Consider the following 21239-nt stretch of genomic DNA (forward strand, 5'->3'; position numbering starts at 1 on the left):
AAAACTTAAAATTAAGTGGGAGCATTAAGAATATTGAGATAAGTGCTGCCACCTGCAGTTAGGAATATTTTTTTTTCTGTACATGTACTCTCAGTGAATAAACACGTATCAACAGTGTGTATATTCACAAAATCTGGCAGTATTTCATTCAATATTATAAGTTTTAAACACATAAAAAAACTAATATTTTTAGTAAAGGAGTTCAAATAAAATAAAATAAAGATCTTTCCTAAAATACATTGAGTATTTGTTTTCAACAGTCCATGTGCAAAGTAATTTTCATGTTAAAACTAAACATACTCTTCATTATTTTGAAATGCCTTTGATTTAATATTGAAATATAAAACTACATTTGTCTATCCTAATCATCTCTAGGTTTTTAACAATATAAATCTATATTACCCTTTCTTTCTTTCTATATTGATTTCATATTGTAATATAAAACTACATTTGTCTATCCTAATCATCTCTAGGTTTGTGACAACATAAATCTGAATTACCTTTTTATTTCTTGCTATATTGATTACATATTGTAATACAAAACTACATTTGTCTATCTTAATCATCTCCAGGTTTTTAAAAATATAAATCTAAACCCCTTTCTTTCTTTCTTTCTATACTTATTTCATATTGTAATGCAAAACTATATTTGTTTGTCCTAATCATCTCTAGGTTTGTAACAATATAAATCTAAACCCCTTTCTTTCTTTCTATACTGATTTCATATTGTAATATAAAACTACATTTGTCTATCTTAATCATCTCTAGGTTTTTAACAATATAAATCTAAATGCCTTTCTTTCTTTCTATATTGATTTCATATTGTAATATAAAACTACATTTGTCTATCCTAATCATCTCTAGGTTTGTAACAATATAAATCTATTGTACAGTTAAATTTTAATGCACTTTCAACCTGACTACCTACTGTCTGCAACAGTTATAAGTTGTAAATCACTCAAAGAATGTGGAGCTCATGTTAAGCTACTGAATTACGTTATCTATCAGCTACTACAACTGGTACAAGCAACTCTCATGCATGCCTTGTAAAACATTTTTATTTTATTATTATTATTCATTTTACTCAATCTAACCTTAATTAACTCAAAAACATCATTTTTACATTCATATATTGTTTTTATAACTATACATAAAGAATAAACATGAAAAACAAGAAATAATTATCAAATCTTTTTTCTCGTTTTCAGTTGTCTGAAAGAGTTCGCCCTAATTTGTTTATACTACTCACAGTATTTCAATTAATATTTTTATTTAATTAAATAATGCTCCAAACAATATAGAGTAATAACATGCAAAAAGTAGTCAAATTCTCTTATCTTTTAAACATTTTCTAGCTCTCAAGCTCTGTGACAACAGTTGTTACAAATTCACCCAAGCTAGCCTTTAACTTTCTTATGAGAACGATGTTTGTACTCTTGAGAGAAATGAACATTTACCTGTTGAGAACATAATATTATATAATACATAATTTGATTGATATAAACAAGAAGTTTCTATTGGTTATAGGTAATATATATTTAAACATAAGAGTGAATTATTAACAACTTATGAAATGTGACAAGTGGCTGTGGCAGGAGGGTTCGGATTTTCTATTTGATATCTCTTTAACAAAAGTCAAAGACTATAATAAATGTAGTTTATCTGACCAATGATGATTTTTAGTGAGTAATTTATGTTTTATTTTGTACTTTCTCAAGGGGTGGTAGATAAAATAGGGATGATGACATGCCACGAGAAAATGTGTCATGTGTGTCACACTAAGGGAAGTTCAGGATTTTTTAAGATATTGAAGAACATAAAATTTTATGCTATTAAAATATGGATTATTAGCTAAGATTTTATGCTGTACTAATTGAAATAACGTAAACAAGTTGTAGTTTATAAAATTCTGAATATAAGACACTAAAACTTTGTGTTATGTGCAGTAAAAGATACAAGGATGGTTAGGGTTAAATTAATTCTGTCTTCACTTCCCTGTATCATGACACACCTGCACTCTGAATTTCTCATTCTAGTTTGTGAGAAATTCACTGTGCCTAACTAATTACAGCCTGTAAAGTTTGAGCAATCAGTCCTTTAGCTTTCACGAGATATCACTAAATGTTTTATACTAATATGATATGTCCTGCCTCTTCCAAGAGATGAACAAAACTCTTTCAGATGGTATTATTAAAAATGTTTATAACTAATAACAATCAGTAATTTCTGATCCATGTGAACCTGATGACTCTTGTGTTTCTTCCCTCAAAGCCAGTGTTAACTACAGTCAATGCTCCAAGTTGTAAAGGAATTTTTAAACCTTTATATGACTAAATTACATTAACTTTTCAGACGTTTAAATCTACTGCCTGAAAGTAACATGAGTTACTTCATAAAACATCAAAGTAATAGGATAAAAGCAGTCTTATCGAGTACAATTTTTATTTTAAAATTTTAAAGTACAAATATGCCCATTTGTTAAGATAAGGATAGAAATTTTTGTATATTTTAACAAAAGTAAGTAAGACATAAAATTATAGGTGAAGTAATGTTTGATTACACCAGCTTGTAATAAATTATTGAGACTCCTATCTTTCTCTTCTACTTGAGAAAAGTTTGAGTCATACTGCTTTACATTCACATGCTGTGAAAACGTTTGAGTCATACTGCTTTACATTCACATGTTGTGAAAAAGTTTGAGTCATACTGCTTTACATTCACATGTTGTGAAAAAGTTTGAGTCATACTGCTTTACATTCACATGTTGTGAAAAAGTTTGAGTCATACTGCTTTACATTCACACTTTGTGAAAATGTTTGAGTCATACTGCTTTACATTCACATGTTGTGAAAAAGTTTGAGTCATACTGCTTTACATTCACATGTTGTGAAAATGTTTGAGTCATACTGCTTTACATTCACATGTTGTGAAAATGTTTGAGTCATACTGCTTTACATTCACATGCTGTGAAAATGTTTGAGTCATACTGCTTTACATTCACATGTTGTGAAAAAGTTTGAGTCATACTGCTTTACATTCACATGCTGTGAAAAAGTTTGAGTCATACTGCTTTACATTCACATGTTGTGAAAAAGTTTGAGTCATACTGCTTTACATTCACATGTTGTGAAAAGTTTGAGTCATACTGCTTTACATTCACATGTTGTGAAAACGTTTGAGTCATACTGCTTTACATTCACATGCTGTGAAAACGTTTGAGTCATACTGCTTTACATTCACATGTTGTGAAACGTTTGAGTCATACTGCTTTACATTCACATGCTGTGAAAAAGTTTGAGTCATACTGCTTTACATTCACATGTTGTGAAAAAGTTTGAGTCATACTGCTTTACATTCACATGTTGTGAAAAAGTTTGAGTCATACTGCTTTACATTCACATGCTGTGAAAAAGTTTGAGTCATACTGCTTTACATTCACATGTGAAAAAGTTTGAGTCATACTGCTTTACATTCACATGTTGTGAAAAAGTTTGAGTCATACTGCTTTACATTCACATGTGGTGAAAACGTTTGAGTCATACTGCTTTACATTCACATGCTGTGAAAACGTTTGAGTCATACTGCTTTACATTCACATGTTGTGAAAAAGTTTGAGTCATACTGCTTTACATTCACACGTTGTGAAAATGTTTGAGTCATACTGCTTTACATTCACATGTTGTGAAAAAGTTTGAGTCATACTGCTTTACATTCACATCGCCAGAAAATGTTTGAGTCATACTGCTTTACATTCACACATTGTGAAAATGTTTGAGTCATACTACTTTACATTCACATGTTGTGAAAAAGTTTGAGTCATACTGCTTTACATTCACATGTGGTGAAAACGTTTGAGTCATACTGCTTTACATTCACATGCTGTGAAAACGTTTGAGTCATACTGCTTTACATTCACATGTTGTGAAAAGTTTGAGTCATACTGCTTTACATTCACACGTTGTGAAAATGTTTGAGTCATACTGCTTTACATTCACATGTTGTGAAAAAGTTTGAGTCATACTGCTTTACATTCACACGTTGTGAAAATGTTTGAGTCATACTGCTTTACATTCACACGTTGTGAAAATGTTTGAGTCATACTACTTTACATTCACATGTTGTGAAAAAGTTTGAGTCATACTGCTTTACATTCACATGTTGTGAAAATGTTTGAGTCATACTGCTTTACATTCACATGCTGTGAAAACGTTTGAGTCATACTGCTTTACATTCACATGCTGTGAAAACGTTTGAGTCATACTGCTTTACATTCACATGCTGTGAAAAAGTTTGAGTCATACTGCTTTACATTCACATGTTGTGAAAAAGTTTGAGTCATACTGCTTTACATTCACATGTTGTGAAAATGTTTGAGTCATACTGCTTTACATTCACATGCTGTGAAAAAGTTTGAGTCATACTGCTTTACATTCACATGTTGTGAAAAAGTTTGAGTCATACTGCTTTACATTCACATGTTGTGAAAAAGTTTGAGTCATACTGCTTTACATTCACATGCTGTGAAAAAGTTTGAGTCATACTGCTTTACATTCACATGTTGTGAAAAAGTTTGAGTCATACTGCTTTACATTCACATGCTGTGAAAAAGTTTGAGTCATACCGCTTTACATTCATGTTGTGAGCAAGTCTCTATCATTTATTGTCAGGAGCTGCCTCAAGGACTTAAACAGTAGCAAGGACTTGTATTCTCAACACTTTACCAATCTGGCAAGAGGGGATTTTATGGAATAATAAATAAAACTCAGTAAATTTACACTAACAATTTTGAAAAGTTACACCACGTGTTTCATGATTATGATCTTACCATCTCTAAAACTTGCTATATTACATAATAATATTCTCATTTCTGTAACAACATACACATTGATATTTCATTATTCTGTATAAAGTAAAACGTTACAAGTTTTAAACAATTAAAATATAAGAACAATCTTACCTCTTTCTAAAACCTCATATTCCTTCTCATCTCCATTTAATCTAACTATATAACTGCAAGGAGTCATTGTACTAGTTACTACACAGTAAGTTTTGCTTTCCAAATGGTAGCTAACAAAGTGTGGGGTGGAACGAAGCGGGACTTTCCTGACAGGCCAAGGAGCATCATAACTCAGATGTGTAGGTAGAACACAAATTCGGAGTTCATCCTGAAACAAAGGTAATAAAATTCAAATTGTAATTAAAATTCATCTGTATTTATTTTCTTTGTGAAAATAAAATGTACATTTAAAATGTATATTTAAGGGTAAAAAGAGTTCAACTGTTACTGTTAATATTTAATATGTGTTTACATCTTTGTAAACTGATACTTCCATAATATCTAACTACAATTAACCTGTAAACTAAAGTTTACATTATGCTTGCACTAAACAATGCTTGTCTGTACATTATATGTTTAATCTTATGTAAACTGACAATATGATATAATATCTAACTAGAATTAACTTGTAAGCTAAAGTTTATATTATGCTTGCACTACACAATCCTATTCTGTACATCGTATGTTTATATCTTATGTAAACTGACACTATGATATTAATATCTTACAAGAATTAACCTGTAAACTAGATATTATATTATGCTTGCACTACACAAAGCTACACTCCACATTGTGTGTTTACATCTTAGCAAACAAATACTTCCACATTAACTTGTTACTAGATAAAGTTAGTTATTGAAGATCAACTCTTTCTATAGTAAGTCACACTGACTATAAGTTTACTTAATGAAGATCAACTCTGTCTATAGTGAGTCACACTGACTATAAGTTTACTTAATGAAGAACAACTCTGTCTATAGTGATTCACACTGACTACAAGTTTACTTGATAAATATTAACTCTGTGTATAGTGAGTCACACTTGGAAAGAACATAATACTGTATTATTTAAAACTGTTTCTGATCTATTCAAGTAAAAAATAAGAATATAAACACTTATAGATATACCTGTTTATTGAAATACAGAAAGCCTTTTGGACAATTTACATTGTGGAAAGCAGCAAAGCATGAAACACCACCATCAATTCCCATTGGATGCGAGCGCAATTCTCCTCGAGTGGTCATGAAAAGCCAGTGTGGATATGGTCCACAGATAAAAACCTGAAATTATCAACCTTATCATTAGTTCTGAAGAGCTAGAACCACAAATATTTAAATCAAGAAGTGAAGAATGCTCATTAGCTAAGTTTGGATGAATATTAAAAATTCAAACACTTGTGACAAGAAAGAACTTCTTACTCCAGAATAACCAGAAATATCGGCATAGTAGCGCAGTGAACAATGACGATCAATAACTCTCTCCTGATCCACTGCTTCTGGTTTTCTTCTAGCTTTGAACATTCTCCTTTCCTTTAAGATTATACCATGAGAGAGCTGAAAAATACATCAAATTAAATTCAAAGTTCAAAGATTTCTCACAAGATACTCATGTAAGATAATTAAAGAATTGTCACATACATAAACAATGTAGAATAAAAGTAAAAGTACAAATAAAGAACATTCACATACATAAACAGTGTAGAATTAAAATAAAAGTACAAACAAAGAATAGTAACACACATCAACAGTGTAAAATTAAAGTGAAAGTAGAAACAATGAATAATGACACACAAACAGTGTACAATTAAAGTAAAAGTAGAGACAAAGAATAGTCACATACATTAAAATGTAGAATTAAAGTAAAAAGTACAAACAAAGAATAGTAACATACATAAATCATGCAGAATTAAATGTACAAGCGTAGAATTAAAATAAAAGTACAAACAAAGAATAGTCACATACATAAACAGTGTATAATTAAAGTAAAATTTACAAAGAATAGTCGCATACATAAACAGTGTAGAATTAAAGTAAAACAACAAGCAAATAATGTCACATACATAAACAGTGTAAAAATGAAAAAGTAGAAACAAAGAATAGTAACATAGATAAACAGTGTAGAATTAAAGTAAAAGTACAAAGGATAGTAACATACATAAACAGTGTAGAATTAAAGTAAAAATAGAAACAAAGAATAGTCACATGCATAAACAGTGTAGAATTAAAATAAAAGTACAAAGAATTGTCACATGCATAAACAGTGTAGAATTACAGTAAAACATACAAATAAAGAATGGTCAGATACATAAACAGTGTAGAATTAAAATAAAAGTACAAACAAAGGATAGTAATATACATAAACAGTGTACAAGGAATAGTCACACACATAAACAGTATAGAATTAAAGTAGATTGTTTGTTTGTTTTTTGGAATTTTGCACAAAGCTACTCGAGGGCTATCTGTGCTAGCCGTCCCTAATTTAGCAGTGTAAGACTAGAGGGAAGGCAGCTAGTCATCACCACCCACTGCCAACTCTTGGGCTATTCTTTTACCAACGAATAGTGGGATTGACCGTCACATTATAACGCCCCCACGTCTGGGAGGGCGAGCATGTTTACGCGACTCGGGCGCGAACCTGCAACCCTCAGATTACGTAGCGCACGCCTTAATGCGCTAGGCCATGCCGGGCCCAATTAAAGTAGAAATAAAGAATAATAACATACATAAACAGTGGAGAATTAAAGTAAAAAGTACAAAGAAAGAATAGTCACATACATAAACAGTGGAGAATTAAAATAAAAGTACAAACAAAGGATAGTAACATGCATAAACAGTATAGAATTAAAGCAAAAGTGGAAACAAAGAATAGTGACATACATAAACGATGTAGAATTAAAGTACAAACAAAGAATAGTCATGTAGACAGTGTCTAGACTGTTTTTCTATTGTATGTTTGTACTTTTTCTTTAATTCAGAACAATAGTAACATAAAAAAACAGTCTGGAATTAACGTGAAAAGTACAAGCAAGCAATGCATATTTCAAATAAATAATGAATTTAAAACGAACCTTCTTGAAACGAAGTTTCAAATGATTTTCTGTCTGTGTTTCATAGAATGGAAAAGCTTCATATATGAGCAATTCCTCATCTACTCGAGCCTAGAAAATAGCATCACAGCAAAATAAAAACTGTAGCCTTTGAATAAACAATTATCTACATATAGAAAGTAGAATGATCAACTAGTATGTATGGTTTTAGCTTCCCTTATGCTACAAGTTCCAGAATTGCAATAAAATCATCATGTGTGTATAAGATAGGTTCTGATTATGTTTCATGTTGTTCTCAGCAGTAATTAAGGACGAATGCTTAGAAACTGCCTTGTCCAGACCAATCCCCGTTCTGGATCCTGTTATACCATTCATAAACATTTTAAAACACCTTTTGAGAGACACCAACTTTTGTTGTTTTACAAGAGGAATGGGATTCTGTTTCCAGTGCATGTTGTTGTTAAGAACTAATTACTGAGCCCAGGCTGTGAATAATGGCTTCTGTTTCTTTAAACAAGGCCAAACCACAAGAAATCTTCTTCTGAGTGGTTGAAATCAGTTTTTTTTCTCTTGATTACACTAAGCCATAATATATTTGAATTTTAAATATTGTGAAACCAATCACAGGATTTATTTACATAATTAAAAGTAACATAGATGTGTATGGTTGTATTAGCTATGTTTATAAAGCCAGTCTACAAACAAAACTGCTGAAAAACTACATTAGTTTTGTAGTTTTGGCAACCATGTAGCCTCTCTCTACTTGTTTAAAGTCTCTATTTGTAACTTTCAATACAGTGCACATACATTCACAATATTTGACAGTTTTTCAGTTAACATATTATGTCTTTCACACATAAAAAACATTTTCAGTGAGGTAGTTTTTATTTTCATGGATATAGTGAGTACTTCTTTTGACTATTCCATGTGCAAAGTAATTTTTGTCAACATTAAAAACAGTTTTCCTCATCTTAAAAATCTCAAAGTTCATTTGTGTAGGCACAGATAGCCTGAGCTGCTTTGTGCCATAAAACACTAAATCAACCAACCAACCAATCAATCCTTTGTGTAATCCATAACATCTGCTAAATATATTTCAAACATTTACTTTTACAGAAACTTTAGGTCTTATCTGTTATTTTCTCTACCTTATCTCCATATGAGAATGGTAAATTTGACCAGCCTCATAACAACACACACACACAAGAAAAAAAAAATTGAAATAAATCCAAGTTATCCTTTTTCATTCCTAGAATAACTTCAAACTGTATTGATTTACTTACAGTTAAAGTATATCATTTTACTGCTCTTTGAACCATGTCTAACAATTATCAGTGCCATTGTAAGATTGGTGGAAGTGCTGCAACTTTATGTTTATCTGTGTATATCAGATATAAACAATGCCAGTCACTCCATGATACTGGAAATCTCTTGTGATATACCATACTAGTGTGTTTGCTCCCAACAGAAGGACATTATTATATACATATCAGACAAACAAAACCAGTTTATTTGTTCCCAGCAAAAGGCCACAATTCTACTTTTATATAAATATCACACAAACAGTACAACTTTGTTTGTTCCCAACAGAGGGACATGAGTCTAGTTTTACATAAATATCAGATAAACAATACCAGTTTCTTCATTTATTACAGAAGGACAAGATTCTAGTTTTATATAAATATAAGACAAATAATACCAGTTTATTTGTTTCCTACAGAGGGAGATGATTCTGGTCTTATATAAATATAAGACAAACAATATCAATTTGTTTGTTCCAAACACAGGGACAAAACATTATAATTTTCCTATACTGAAAATGTACTTCCAATGGGTACTTAACTCCATTCACAAGCTTAACTATTTATTGCTACCCACAATATGCAAATATTTTCTTTAAGCATGCCACGGGTCTTCTATTCCTTCCCCCTTACTGTAATCAAGTAATTCCAATGTGTCTCATGTAAAACATCATGTTTTATCTCTCCACCAATAGATTATTGTTTGTAGTTAAACAGAAACCTACACAAAGAGTTATCTGTGCTTTGCCCACCATGGTTATCAAAACCCAGTTTCTAGAGGTGTAAGTCAGGAGGTAAACTGCTGTGCCACCAGGAGGCACGTCAACAGGAGTACAGTATACTCGTGTGACACATGTGATTCCCTCTGTGCACCTTTACTAATCTATGATTTTGAAGTTTAGCAGAAAACTAAAACACTAGAATAGTATGGGAAAGAAGGGTCAGAAGTACCTATCAGAAATACATTTTTGGCATAGGATAATCGTAATTTCCAATAACGTACTTCACTCAGTTCACAAGATTAGTTAGAATCCCACACTGATTAGGAGAAAGGACTGGCGTGAAGGAAAACAAGTGTACCCCCTTAAAAAATACAAAGAATACCTCTGTAGCTGAGAGGGTCAGATCAAAAATCTGAAGAGGGGAGCCACCCCACTTCTGAAGGAGATATACTCTTCACTCATATGCAGAATGTGTAAGATATTAGGGTGTAAAATGAAAGGGACACACACAAGTGAGAGAGAATGTTGTAGGAAAGTTATTCTTACAAAAGAAAGATATTTTAACTCAATCCCACAATAAGAAAAGTGAGTAAACTAGAATGTGCCCATGGGTGTAGAGTATATAGGGCACAACAGACTGTATTCAGTAACTCAACTATATCCAAAACCTTATGAGGTACCAACATCCACATGAAAATAGGATGAGGATCATACAATTTTCATCTTAAACCCAAAAACTAGGGAATTAAGAACCACTAAAATTCCAGGTATGACACAAGAATTAGCTCTGAGCTACTGATCTAGAAACTTGGCATTTGGTATTGAAAGGATGAACATGGCATGCAATCAACTCCTGCAACCAGTGGTGGGATTCAGGTGGTTCACACTGGTTTGTAAGAACCTGCTCTTAAAATTTGGGCATTTGAAATGCTAAAAGGAAGTAAGTGAACCTTTGAAAAGAAAACCATTGTTTCTGATGCCTTTAGAAATATTGAGTTTTTTGAAAATCAAAGATATGTCAGCCTTCCTCATCAAAAACTACTGGAATAAGATATATGATGGATTGTGATAACTTAAAATGACAATAAAATTCATTAATTGGTAAACATACTTGAACCAGATTCTTGGAATACTGATGAAGTTGTTGTCCACTGGGAAGCCACAGAAGAAAAATTGAACAAATTCAGTGAGCTGCTTTCATCAGAAAAATCAGCATAAATGATTTCCATGACTATGTGGACAATGTCCGATGAACTGCCATAATCATGAGATTCCATGAACTGTACAAAAAACTAAAAATATCATCAATACTGTTGCTCTTAGTTCCACAAAGACACAAAGAGGGTTGTCAATAATGAATACCATATATTCAGATGAAAGGAGCCACCTTACAGTTAAAAACCTGATGACAATTAATTTGATTGGCCTCCCATTGGATTCATGGGATCCCACTTCTTCAATTCAAATGTGGCTAAGAAAAAAACCTCACAGATGATAAGAACAGAATCAAACGTGGAAGGAATAAAGATTTTGATGATAATCAAGTGGCAATTTGGAAATATTTAAAGTATGCTAAATAAATTATTTCAGTAAGATATTTTCGTTATTATTTTCCATTGCAAAACATCGGGGTGTGTAAAGTGAGATAGAACCAGTTTTGAAATTTTTAATCCCACAACTGCCCGCAACCATGAAATGGGCCAGAACTATCCAGTTGGCAATAACATCCCCATAAGAACAGAAAATGAGGAATAACCAAGGACAGAATTATAACAATCCCACCATCACCACTGTGAGGGAAGAATATAGAAAACCCGAAACTTGTGTGAGGACTTTTGTTAATTGGGTCACTCTAAACGTAAAACGTGCTCATGGGATACCAATATCCATGCAAGGATAGGATGAGGGCTCCCAACTGAAGGGGTGAACTGCATATTAACATCTCATTCTGTTATATTGATTATTGCAAATTGGAGGATATTATGTCACCTACATTCACATAAAGAAAAGCTGCAACCAGACTAAAAGCACTCTGCATGTGACATGCAATAAGATGAATGTGATATGCAAAGTTCCAGAATAAGAGAGACAATATCCAAAAACATAGATCTCTGGAAAAGGGAACCCCTTGCCACCCTTGAAACATCCAAAGGAATTAGCCTCATACAATGTCAAGTGAGAAGAAGAAACTGACGTAAAGTTCAATCTATGGACAGAAATTTAATAACAGCAATATTCAAACTGCTTCATCCACAGATCAATGAAACAAAGTTCCCCAGGGATTGACCCACATTCTTCATTCCCAAAAAGACCTAAGTCTGAAGGAGGATAAAGCAGCAGCACAACAGCTGGCATATATGCTTAGTCCAGTCATGAATGCAGATTGTCTCACATAGAAGGAGGAAGAGAACTGGGGGTGGAAAGAGGATCTCAGTCAAAGTTCAATTGTTTGTGAAGTGCCCAGGGAAAGAATCTCACATGGGAATGACTGAGAGGGATTACTGATGTCATGTAAGATCACACCACCAAAACAGAAAAAAACCTTATGAACTGTAAGTAAAGGAGCCTAGAGGACACAAGGAACCCAAAGTTCAATTGAACTAAGCTGTAAAGGAAAAGGCATGCTCAAATGATATTCTTGTCAAAAAAAGACCCTGAAATAGACAAGACATAAAGTGGGGTCTGAGGAAGGAGTTTTATAGGTGCCACAGAAAGTAGCAGCTTAATGGAATTGTCAAATTTCTGTTTGTAATAAGCCAGACCAAACCAACCATCCACATTCTAATGAAATCCCAGTAGCTGAACATGCAGATGCCACGGAAAAGTCTGGACAATACAATAAAACATGTAAGATGCTGAACAATGTCCAAAGGGAAGTGCTCAAAATGGATAAACCATAGATAAGGATGAGACTGATGTGATATTGGTATATGTTGGTAAGTATTGGAGACATACCATGAAGTTATCCACAACCCAAGAGAAAACCCATTTCAGGGTGAGGAAAGACTACATGGTGAACTAGCATACTGAAATGAAGTGGTTGAAGAAAGATAAATCAGATACTGACTGTTAATCCCCAGTTTGCTTAGGGAAATGAAAAAGGTGAGGATAAAAACTCCCTGAAAAAGGTCTGATTGCTTACTTTAAAAGTAACACTTGAACCTTTTCTAAAAGATGTTGGTCAAGGGATTTCAAGGAGGAGGGAAGAAAATGGAGAAAGAAATGATAATTAAAGGAATATAATACTCTGATGGAAACAAATGAAATATAATATTTGGAATGGTGAAATGCCAGTGGACTAATATTATTTGAGGCATGATAATATCTGGAACAGTATCAATATTTTACATCCAAGAAACAGGGTCATACATAAAATCCTAAGAAAAGTCAATGGAAAATGGACCTAAGCCAATATGGCATCACAACTTGTAAGGTCCCAAGAACAAAGAAAAACCACATAGCATATGCCAAAGCTAACAATGAGATGCATGCTAAAGTGGAGGAGAGCAGGACAGCGTATTTCCAGAAAACACCACAGGATTTCTATGAAGAACCTCAAAAGAAAGATACTGTAAGAAGTTGATAAGAGGAAAAATCAAGCAAGTATATCAGACAAGTGGAAGATAGACATACAATTCAGGAGCCAAACCCAAACAGATAACAAGTATCTAAACAACTGTTGATGTAAAAATGACTAGACAAAACAATGTAAGGCAAAGATGAAATAATCAAAAGTCTTTGGGGGGCACAACATGGCAATCTCCTCTCATAACTACAAGGTTTATGGACCAACAAGAACCTAAATGTAACAGGAAGGAAGAAAAACATTAGGTTGGGAAGAATGTTTATGTAATAAGGAGGAACAAGGTGAAAAAGAAATAACTGACATAAAATCTATGAAGTCTGAATTAGGCCTAAGAGAATTCCCAGGTTGGGAAAGGGAATAATTGGCAATCTCTAGTTGCAGAAAAAGATGATAAAAGTAAAGGTTCAGTTGTTAATATGAGCCTTGACAAAGTCCATGAATATGTTAGGTAAATGTTATGTTATGTTAGGTAAATCCAGTATTGGATCACCCACACCTGAGGCCTGAGAAACATGCTAGTCCCTGATGTAACCCCCAAAGTGGTTTGGTAAAGTTTGGAATTCATTGCATATAAAGGTTTCACCAAACTCAAATGCAGAAATAAAGCAATTTTAACTGCATGATAAATAGGAACAAATGAATGTGGTTGAATAAATCAAATTTGGTTGAAAAATAACCATTTCATGAGGAAATAACACACGCAAACTCAAATACTGCCAAACAATAAGTGATAGTTCAGTAAAAGAATGTAAAAGGAGACACATGCATCATGTGAGTGTACTCTGCTCCTATTCTTAAATAGGTGACACATCATGATTTACACGAATGACACATTAGAAACACTTGATTTAAACAGGGGGGAAGCAGAAGGCTTGCGGCATGAATAAAAAAAAGTTCACATACAGAGAGCAACAATGAACAAGAATAACTAATCTTGAGAGTGGAGGGAAGTATATCGAAAATACATACAGAGGGCAACAATGAACAAGAATACCTAATCTTGAGAGCGGAGGGAAGTACCATATCGAAAATACATACAGAAAGCAACAATAAACAAGAATAACTAATCTTGAAAGTGGAGGGAAGTACCATATCAAAAATACATACAGAGGGCAACAATGAACAAGAATAACTAATCTTGAAAGCAGAGGGAAGTACCATATCGAAAATACATACAGAGGGCAACAAAGAACAAGAAAACTAATACAGAGGAAGTACCATAACAATACAGAGGGCAACAATGAACCAGAATAATCAGTGATGACGAGAAAACCCACTTGTAGAGAAAAATATATATGTAAAAACGTCTGGTTTGGGTTGAGAAAATTTTTTATGCAGAGGAGCGAACAACGTTTTGACCTTCTTCGGTCATTGTCAAGTTTACGAAGAAAGAAAGAGGTAACTGACTGATAGTTCACCACATATTTGAAGGCAGTTGTGTAACTGAGTGTAGGAATGTAGAGGGTATGCTTAGATGTTTGATTATATTTATTAATATAGGTATAAAGGGGTTCCTTTGTATTGGTTTATTTTGAGTTGTTGTATAAATAAGGCTTCTTTAATTTTGCATTTGCTTATGTTTGTGTCTTTATTTAGTATTTAGGTGTTTTCTATGGTTATGTTGTGTTTATTTGATTTGCAGTGTTCAAAAACATGTGAATGTGACTTTCTGTGTTCTTTGAATCTGGTTTCCATTTTTCTACTTGTTTCTCCAATATAAAAGTCGTGGCAGTTATCACATTGTATTTTATAAATAATGTTGGTGTGGTTTTTCATTGTAGTTTTTACATAGTATAAACCTTAGTTTTGTGTCTGGTTTTTGAATAAATTTGGTATTAACTGGAATGTCATATTTTGTAACTAGTTTTTGCCAAATGTTGGTTATTTTTCTGCTGATATCAGGAATACATGGTATAGAGCAGTATATGGTTTCGTGATTTTTTAAATCGTGGGGTATATTTATTTTTGTTAGTTGATTTTGCTTTTTGTCTAGGTGTGTGTGTATAATGTTTTCTACGGTTTGTGGAGGAAACTTATTGATGTTGGTGAAGTATTGTTTTATTTTGTCTAATTCGTTGTTAATTTTATCTGGTGAGCATAGTTTTATGGCTGTGTTTATTTGGTTTCTTAGTATGTTGAGTTTTTGTTTTGTTTCATGTGCTGAGTCCCAAGGAATGTATAGTCCAGTATGGGTGATTTTTCGGTGGATTTCTGTTTTAAATTGTGTGTCGGTTCTTGTAATTTTGAGGTTAAGAAATGATATTTGATTGTTTTCTTTCTGTTCACATGTGAAGTTAATGCTGGGATGTATAGAGTTAATGTGATTGAAAAAATTAAGTGTGTGTTCTGTAGATGTGAATCCCACAATTGTGTCTACGTATCTGTACCAGTGTAGTGGTGGATGTAATGCTGTGTTAATTGCTTGTGTTTCAACTTGTGTCATTAAAATATTGGCAAGAACTGGTGATACTGGGCTGACCATGCTTAGGCCATTTGTTTGTGTATAATTGTGGTTGTTAAAAATAAAGCTTGTCTTTATTGTGGTGAATTCTATGAGAGTTGCTAATTGGTTGCTGGGAATGTTTATTGATGGGTTAGGGTCTCGGATATAGAGTTCCATAGCTATCTTGCAGGCTTCAGGGGTTGGGACTTCTGCAAAGAGGGATATAACATTGAAACTGGCCATTAAGGCTTTATCATTAAGTTGATTAAGATTAGACTTGAAATTAAAAGGAGGGAAGTATCATATCGAAAATACATACAGAGGGCAACACTGAACAAGAATAATTAATCTTGAAAGTGGAGAGTAGTACCATATTGAAAATAAATACCAAGTGCAACAATGAACATGAATAGCTCTTCTTGAGAGTGGAGGGAAGTACCATATTGAAATCTAATTTTACATGAATATCACTTTGTTTGTTCCTAACATATGAAAAAGCTCTTAGACTTATACAAGATACAAAATGCTACTTTCTTTCCAAAACAGGGGCAAGACTCTAGTATTATATGAATATCAGACAAACAATATCAAAATTATTTCAATGAAATAGAAACCCTATAACCCGAGCACTTTCGAAAGGTGGGCCTTTCTTTTTCAGAGGCAAACTGGGAAGGGTATTTGAATGAGTGATATATACAGACGGTGTTTAGTGACATCATGGGGGTTATCCAGTTTTCCGGTAATTCTTTATTTCAACGTGTACTGTTGTGAGCGTCTCATTTCCTGTGCAATGTAGCCAATGGTGAGTGTGTGTGTGAAAAGGTGTTAGTGATATTTTAATTTTGAAATGGCTAAATGTATATGTATCTTTAAAAAAATATCCTTAGGTGTTTAAGTAAAATAAAATAAAGATAACACACAGAGAATGATTAAAAAAGATATGTTATACTAATCAATTAAAAAATCAATTTTGATAGTTCATTAAAAAATAAGCAAAGAATAAAGTTTTTTTTGTTTCTTTTTCTGACAGAGATGAAACAAATGACGGAGGTTGCTGATTCCTGACACTACATTAATTTCAGGTTGCTGATTCCTGGCACTACATTAATTTCAAAAGGTTGAACAGTGTTTATATATAGAGGTTGCTGATTCCTGGCACTACATTAATTTCAGGTTGCTGATTCCTGGCACTACATTGATTTCAGGTTGCTGATTCCTGGCACTACATTAATTTCAAAAGGTTGAACAGTGTTTATATATAGAGGTTGCTGATTCCTGGCACTACATTAATTTCAGGTTGCTGATTCCTGGCACTACATTAATTTCAAAAGGTTGAACAGTGTTTAACTTGGAAATCCAATATGCTTCTTTCATTTCTCTATCTGCTTTAGTTTTTATCCTGTTTCAAGGCCAGTGAGAATAACATAGTTAAAACATTGTCTTGGAGTTATTAGCGTATGTCCTGTTAATAGAAGATTTTATGATTGTTAAAACATTCTCTTAGAGTTGTTTGTGTATGTCCTATATATATTGATGATTGCACTTTTTACACTGTATAAAATAAATGGTATTTTTTTGTTTCACAAGTGATTTATTTAGATATTTTAAAACTTCTTTGATTGTACTAGTTCAGAAAATGACTCAGTGGGTTTTTATGAATTTGCAGGTTTGACAACAGGCTTTATTGCATGGATGACAACCATTTTGGGGTAGGATGTAATTTATTTTTGTGTGAACAAGGATATCTTTTAGAGTTCTGCTTTTTTGGAAGGAGACAACAGGAACTTCAGGAAATATCTGTTTGAGATGACTGTCGAGTTGTAGTAGATGAAAATGTTTTTTTCAGAACTTGTGAAACATTTCTGTGTTTAAACTGATAGGTAATAACAAGAGGAATTATATTTGAAATTTTAGTATTACTCTCATTCAGTATGTTTTTCTACTGAGTGTTATTCACCTTCTCAAGTTGCTTGTTAATTTCAGTATCTTTATACCCTATTTGTAACATGGTTTGTTTTATTTCAACATATGGACAGGACATTTTCTAGTAAAAATAAACACATATCCACTACAATTAAGTTTACAATTTGGTAAGGCAGAAAGCAGGAACTACATAACGTCAGTTTCTTTTCAAGATGAGAATAATAACAAACCTATATCGAATAGCAAAAAACAAGGAAATGTGTTACACACAGGAACATAGGTGTACAATAGCATGGGAGTGTTTGTAACACGAAACTCCAACATTGCCAGTTAAACTTGATAATGAGAAATCCATTTTAGAAAAAAATTTTGAGAAGGTTTGATTAGATAATGAAAACAAATATACTGAACAGCATTAAAAATGCAACAATGAAATGATTTGTTTTGTACAAAACTTATGTTTAACCTAGTTTATTAAAATTGTTTAACTGTATGTACATTGTTGTATTTTTAATGCCTCTCAGTATGTTAATATAAATGTATTATGTTTCAACAAGATTTTGTACATTGTAACATTGTACACTTCTAACAAGATTGTTTCATTACCCAGCCAAACCATCTCAAAACTTTTGTCCCCAGATAAGTAGTTGGGTATTATTATTATTTTCAGGCAACAAAGCACTACAAATTTTCTTCTGTAGTTATCAAGGGACATGTGTAATGTGTAATATGTGCTAAAAACTGAGCCTCAAGCAACAGGACACACCAGGGAACATCCAACACAAGTCGACATCACGTCAATCAGGTTAAACAGGCCAGAATAAATCCTAGAGTATATTTTGGATATCTTAAAATGAGATAAATGACTGAAAACCTGACAACTGATTTGTAAGTTGAATATTTAAAAACAAATAAAATCCTGTTCCTGATAACTCACCAATAAAATTGGTCTGGATTGTCTCATTCCTAATCCCACCATCAGTATTTCATGAACAAGTGGCATAGCCTCATGCTGCTTATCCTGTTGTTTATCCAAGGTTCCAAACCTGTTTGGATTTATGTATTTATTACTTGCTTACAATATCCAGAAATTTGGTTCAAAACGTAGCCAGATACATTTCTACTACTAACTTACAACATATTAGTTGACTTGAAATAACTTCTGTTTTGTCTGCCTGAGAAAGATAATAAATTACCTTGAAAATAACATGACAAAAACCAAACAATTTTATTGTAAAACAGTTTAAGGACTCTATATTCAAACAGAAACTTAGATAGTAGTTAGCATTTATCAAAAACATTTTTATTACAAACACTCACACTTGTTCTCAACTTTTGATCTTTTTCTACATATTAATAGCTTTAGAAGATATTTGTTCACAAGCCTTACTGTTTTTGCACATATCAACACCTGATAAATGCACTAGGTTAACCCTTTTACAATGGGAGTCCTTTTAAATGTTTTTCTGTTAAAATCACTATGTTACATTACAAATTTATTTAAACAGTTTTACAATCAATATATGTGAATAAAATTAATATTACAATGCGTTTTATAATTATATATTAGTGTGTTTTATAATTAATATTACAAATGTGTTTCATAATTTATATTACAATGTGTTTCATAATTAATATTATTAACATAATGTGTTTTATAATTCAAAGTTTAAGTCCTTCATTTGAAAACTTCACATTATTATCACGACTCATGAGCTATGAATCATTAGTGAATTAATTAAAACTTCACATTATTGGCACATGACTCACAAGCTATGAATCACCAGTGAATTAATTAAAACTTCACATTATTATCACATGACTCATGAGCTATGAATCATTAGTGAATTAATTAAAACTTCACATTATTGTCACATGACTCATGAGCTATGAATCACTAGTTTGACTCACTGTATCTTCAACAATACAAAGATGTTAACATGACCATTTGACTTATATATTGAAAAGTGTTCTGAATGACAAAAGTAAAAACAAGCAATAAATGTTTCCAATTCATGACATGTGCCACACCCAACTTCAGTAGATTTGTTTGAGCTTTATAGACTACATGTAGATGTTACATACACGGGTGTAATATCATTAGAAAGAGATCATTTTACACAATAACTGTTAGTTATGTTTGAAAATGTATAACTAAAAGGTTTAAACATTTTTTTAAATATACATTGTACTTTGTGTCCATTCTCAAGTCTTACAATATTATGTGTTTAATGAAAACTTTACTGAAGAGTTGCACATGTATCTCAAAGAAACTGTACTATGCCTCAAGGACACCATTGACCTGTGTAATAATGAAAATATAAGTTGTAAAGGACAAGAAAGAAAAATAAAATACTAAAAGTTAACTATTTGTGAAAAGGAAAGACTTGAAATTACAAATTAATGGAAAAGGAAAATATTTATAGGTATTCTATAAAAAATAAAAGGTTTGTATTTTCCTACTTCGTAATTTTAAATATTTCATTGTATGTTGAAGCTAATAGCTAGAATTAGTGAGATGGCAGAGAAAATTTAAAATACAGTATAAACATTTACCTTAAAAACTTTTGATATGCTTTTATGAAGCTCTGAAGATTATGCAAATTGAAATATGAAAATTATATAATGAAGAAAAGTATTTTTACACTTAAAATGAAAATCACTTTGCACTCATTTGTTACAAGTTTGAGTGCAAGTAACTACAATAGAAAAATAACATATTTTGAGTAAAAACAATTATAATGATGTTATTCTTTGTGTACAAGCTACTTAATTTTAATAAAACATTTAATCATAATAATGTCATTCTTTGTGTACATGTTCCTTATTTTCAATAAATATATCTTATTATAATAATGTTATTCTTTCTATACATGCTACTTATAACAGATAATTATAATAACATCATCTGTACAATTTACTTACTTCTGATCAACATACCTAATTATAATAACGTTATTCTTTATGTACAAGTTAATTATTTTAAATAAAAACAGCTAAATTATAATAACATCATCTGTACAATTTACTTATTTCCAATAAACATACCTAATAATAATAATGTTGTTCTTTGTGTACAAGTTAATTACTTTAAATAAAAATATCTAATTATAATAACATCATTTGCACTTTGTGTACAAGTTACTTATAATCTTTTAGCAAAATTTTACCAGTTTCTGAAATAATGTCAAGAAATCTCAGAGTTATCACATGCATTGTTGTAGAAATGAACTTTGTGACTTGACTTCCATAAACTGCATGAGCCTGAGGCAAAAGGGTTAATAGCTTTTCACACTCTGTGATGTGATTTCATGTCCTAATAACTTGAGAAATGAGCAAGATTAACTTTACAAACCATGACATTTGTTCATAAGTTCTGAT

General features: G+C 32.0%; 1 protein-coding gene across 1 annotated transcript in view; it reads right to left on the reverse strand.

Annotated features, from left to right (window-relative positions):
- LOC143234743 (cleavage and polyadenylation specificity factor subunit 1-like) overlaps window positions 1-21239 on the reverse strand; it is a 118876-nt gene that overhangs the window by 31700 nt on the left and 65937 nt on the right. The window contains 5 exon segments of the mRNA XM_076472318.1: window positions 4958-5165; window positions 5965-6117; window positions 6256-6390; window positions 7905-7994; window positions 18796-18904. Of these exon segments, the coding sequence (XP_076328433.1) occupies window positions 4958-5165; window positions 5965-6117; window positions 6256-6390; window positions 7905-7994; window positions 18796-18904 (695 nt within the window).

This window comes from Tachypleus tridentatus, chromosome 12, assembly GCF_004210375.1.
Source record: "Tachypleus tridentatus isolate NWPU-2018 chromosome 12, ASM421037v1, whole genome shotgun sequence".
NCBI classification, from domain to species: domain Eukaryota; kingdom Metazoa; phylum Arthropoda; class Merostomata; order Xiphosura; family Limulidae; genus Tachypleus; species Tachypleus tridentatus.